At 27.8% G+C, this 5,000-nt stretch overlaps 1 protein-coding gene across 2 annotated transcripts in view; it reads right to left on the bottom strand.

Annotated features, from left to right (window-relative positions):
* The window catches only part of LOC125027607 (hemicentin-2-like), a 128,516-nt gene that overhangs the window by 35,412 nt on the left and 88,104 nt on the right, over nt 1-5,000 (bottom strand). For both annotated transcript variants that reach the window (XM_047616720.1, XM_047616721.1), the window contains exon 5: nt 175-335. In XM_047616720.1, the coding sequence (XP_047472676.1) occupies nt 175-335 (161 nt within the window). The remainder of the gene's footprint in view (nt 1-174; nt 336-5,000) is intronic.

Genomic DNA, 5,000 nt, shown 5'->3' with positions numbered 1-5,000 from the left:
TTTTTTTTTCTTATTTTATCATTATTATTATTGCTATTACTATTATTGTTATTGTCAGGGATGCAATAATTATTTTTTATTATAGTTGTTATTATTCTTATTCGTATTTTCATCATCATTATTATCATTATTTATATAATCACTATTACCATTATCCTTATTTCGCCTACTCACAGTTCATGTCGATCTCCACGGCCGCTTCCTTGGTGGGCGCCCTCTCGTGGTTCCCCGCCTTGCACGTGTACGTCGAGCGCAGGTCCTCCTTCTTCAGCGCCCGCAGGTGGATCGTATTGACGACCACGCCCACGCCAGGGTCCAGGACGCTTGTTCTTGAGCTGGTGGGCGGAGGGAGGGCGGGTTAGATGGTGGGGAGGGAGAGGCTGGTGATGGGGAGGGGGTGATGGAGCCGGGGCGGGTGATGGAGCTGGAAACGGAGATGATGCCTGTGATGGAGGCGATGGGGATGGAGATGGTAATGAAGAAAGGAGAGGAAATGGGGATAAGAGATGAGGAGTCGAAGATGAGTTTTGGCAGTGAGAGATAAAGGAAAAAACGAAGAAAGACGCAAATAGAAGTAAAGGATTTCAAAGGCCATATGAAGTTGGACAGAGAGCGAGAAAAGGATGTCACACACACACACACACAAGCAGACACACACACACACACACGCACAGACACACAGACACACACACACACACACACACACACACACACACACAACTTCACACACCTTCCCAACTCCAGCTCCCCCCCCCCCCCCCCTTCACCCTTAGTTCTCGTCCTCTGTCCCATCTCTCTTCTTTTCATCAGCATTACGTTGGAACCAGACACCCCACTGACGCATTTGCATGGAATACTTCCTTCCCTTCCAGCCATTCCCGTTCCCATTCCCGTTCCCAAGCCGATTTTCTCTGTGCCTTGTTCTCTCACATTCTCAATTTCTTTCTTTATATCGTCTTGTCTTGACTTATTTTCTTTCTGTCTTCTTCTCATTCTCATGCTTCGATATCCTTTTTATATTTCATTTATTTAATCTTTCTAACGGTTTTCTTTCTTTTTCGCGTTCTCATTGTTATTTTCATCAATACTATTATTCTCGTTATTACTGTTATTATCATCATTACTGTTATTATTATTATTATTATTATCATTATTATCTTATCATTATTATTATTATTATTATAAAACATGGCGCCAAGTAGTTCGTCAAACACAGCATCATCATTATTTTTATTGTTATCACTATCATCATTATTGTCTTGATAATGATTATGATCATTAATATGATTATGATGATTATCACTTTTGTCATCTTTATTTCTATCATCATCCTTATTATTTCTATGGTTATTGTTAGCATTATTACTATTATCAACATTAGTAATGGTCATTAATATTACTACTATTATTATGATTATTGTTATTATAATTTTAATTTTTATTGTTATTATTCTTATTATGATTCTATTATATTTCTACTTTTATTCTTATTATCATTATCCTCTTTATTAGTATTAGTATAATCATGATTATAATATCTTTATTGTGATTATCACAATTAGTATTATTATCATGATTGTTATCATCATCACATTATCATCATTATCATTATTGTTATTTATTATTATTATTATTATTATTATTATTATTATTATTATTATTATTATTATTATTATTATCATTATTATCATTATTATTATTATTATTATTATTACTATTATTATTATTATTATTATTTTTATTATTATTATTATTATTATTATTATTATCATTATCATTATTATTTTTATTACTATAATTATTATCATCATTATCGTCATTGTTATCATTATTATTATTACTAATATTATCATCATTAAGTAAGGATGATAATGATGAAAATGATAATAGCAATAACAATAATAATATTGAGAACTAGTAATAATAATGATAATAATAGTAATAATAATAATAGTAATAATAACAATAATAATGATAATAATAATGATAATTATAATAATACCAATAATGATAGTAATGATAATAATTATCATTATTGATTCTTTTGTCATTATTATGACTATCGTAAATATTGTTATGATTATTATTATCATCATTATTATTATTGCTATCACTGTCATTATTACTATTATTATCATTATCATCTTTATTATCGTGTTTGTTGTTATCATTATCATTACTACTACTATTTCTGCTGCTGCTACTACTACTACTATTATTATCATCATTATCACCATTTTCATTTTATATTTATCATCACACAAACACCAATGCCGCTAACTGGCCGAGCACGCCTGGAAGTGCTTCAGAACGAGCCACCGTTTACTAAATGTTTTGCGTGTTTAAACTTTCCTCTGTAACATAAACATTTTGACGTTAATATGCCACAGTCATGAAACTGAAGTGAATTAAGGTGAACATATCGTGATAGATGAAAGTTAAGCTAATTAAGCATTTGGGCAGTTGATCTGAAAACCCTTTTGGCTGTGCATACTCGTAAATAACAAGATTAAAGAATGGAATTACCTTCGTCATCATTTTTATTGCCATGTCATAATCATTATTATTTGTTATTTTCATTATTATTATTATTATTTATCATTATCATTATTATTATTGTTATTATTATAATTACTGTTATCATTATTATTGTTATTACTATTATTATCATCATTATCATCTTTATTATCCTCATTAATATTAGCAATAATCATTATCATGACTGTATCATTATCTACATCATTGTTATCATTATTTTAAAATCATCATTATTATTATTGGTGTTATTATCACCAATATTATTATTATTATTATTACTACTACTGATATGATTATCACTATTATTATTATTATTATTATTATTATTATTATTGTTATTGCTATTATTATTATTATTATTATTATCAATATTTCTATTTATTTTATCATTATTATTACTATCATTTTTGTTATTATCAGTATCATTATGAGAATAGTTATCATTCTCATTCTCATCATTGTTATCATTATCAATATTATCATTATTAATGTTGTTGTTGGTGTTTCTATTATTGTTATTATTATTACCCTTATTATTATCTTTATTGTAATTATTATTATTATTATTATTATTATTATCATTATTCTTATTCTTATTCTAATTCTTCTTTTTATTATTATCATAATTGTTAATATTATCATTACTATTACGATTACTCTTATTATCATTATTATCAATGTTATTATTATTACTACTACTACTATTGATATTACCATTATCATTATCATCATAATTTTTATTATCATCACATTTATCATTTTGATTATTTTCTTTATCATCATTATCATTACTATTATTATTATCATTATTATTATTATTATTAATATTATTATTATTATTGTTATTACTATTATTATTATTATCATTATTATCATTATTTTTATTATTACTATATTACTATAATAATGATAATGACGATAATCAAAATAATAATAATAATAATGATAATAATAATAATAATAATAATGATAATAATAATAATAATAATGATAATAATAATAATAACAACATTAATGATAATAATAATAATAATACTAATATTAACAATAATAATAATGATGATGAGATAATGGTGATGATTATCATTATTGTTATATAGTCACCGTCATTATTATCACCATTATTATTATTATCATTATCATTACTCTCATTATTTGCATTATCAGAATCACTATTTTTTTAATAACAGTAATTCTTATAATGCAAATAATGAGAGTAATATTGGCAGCAATAATGATAATGGTAATCCTAATAATAATGATCTGATAATAATGATAATAACAGCAATACTACTACTGCTGCTGCTACTACTACTAATAATAATGAAAATAATAATAATAATAACAATCATAGTAATGATAATGATAATGAAAATAGTATGATGATGAGGATGTTGATAACAATAATAATAATAATAATAATAATAATAATAATAATAATAATAATAATAATAATAATAATAATAACAACAACAACAACAACAACAGCAACAACAATAACAACAACAACAACAACAACAACAACAATAATAATAATAATGATAATAATGATAACAATGATAAAGACGATGATGATGGCAGTGTTTGGGGCCCAGAAGAAGAAGGAACGGAAGAGAAGAGAAGGGAAAGAGGAGATAATTGATTGAATCTATTTATTTATTTTTTTTAAATTCTTTTTTTACTGTCTCTCTCTTTATTTCCATTGTAACATGTTATTTCCATTCATTTATTCTTTCTCCTCCACATCCTCTACGTACTCCTTTCCTTCTTCTCCTCCTCCTTCTCCTCCCCTTCATCCTCCTGCTCCTCCTCTTCCTTCTTCTCTTTTTTCTACTACCCTTATCACATCCCCTTCCTTCTATTCCGTCTCCTTCTCCTCCTATTCTCATGTTCCTCATTCGCTTCCTCTTCCTACCCCTCTTCCTTTTCTTCTCTTTCTCTTTCTCATAAAAAAAATGAATAACAAAATCCATTTTCTTCCTGTACCTCATAACAACATTAAGGAAATGAAAATGAAAATTGGAGGAAAGACGAGGAGCAGATGAAGAATGAGAAGAAAGAAAAAAAAGTAGAAATAGGAAAATAAGTGAAAAAGAAAAGAAGAAAAAGAAGAAAGTGATGCTGATAAAAGAGAGGTGAAAAAAATAACATTAGCTTCTTCAACTTCAAGCAATATCTTGGAGCTGTTTTGGAAGCCTGTTTACTCAGTATTTCTTGCTTGTTCAGTTGCATAGAGATTTACCGTTAGAAGAAAAAAAGTTAATTAGGAAAAAAAACTAATTATATTTCTTTCTTTCTCTCCTCCCCCCCCCCCCTTATCTCTCTCTCTCTCTCTCTCTCTCTCTCTCTCTCTCTCTCTCTCTCTCTCTCTCTCTCTCTCTCTCTCTCTCACACACACGCAAACACACACACACACACACACACACACACAACCACACACACACTTCATTCATTGAAATTAG

Source organism: Penaeus chinensis, chromosome 7 (genome assembly GCF_019202785.1).
Source record: "Penaeus chinensis breed Huanghai No. 1 chromosome 7, ASM1920278v2, whole genome shotgun sequence".
Taxonomy (NCBI): domain Eukaryota; kingdom Metazoa; phylum Arthropoda; class Malacostraca; order Decapoda; family Penaeidae; genus Penaeus; species Penaeus chinensis.
This window is presented reverse-complemented; position numbering and strand designations above follow the sequence as displayed.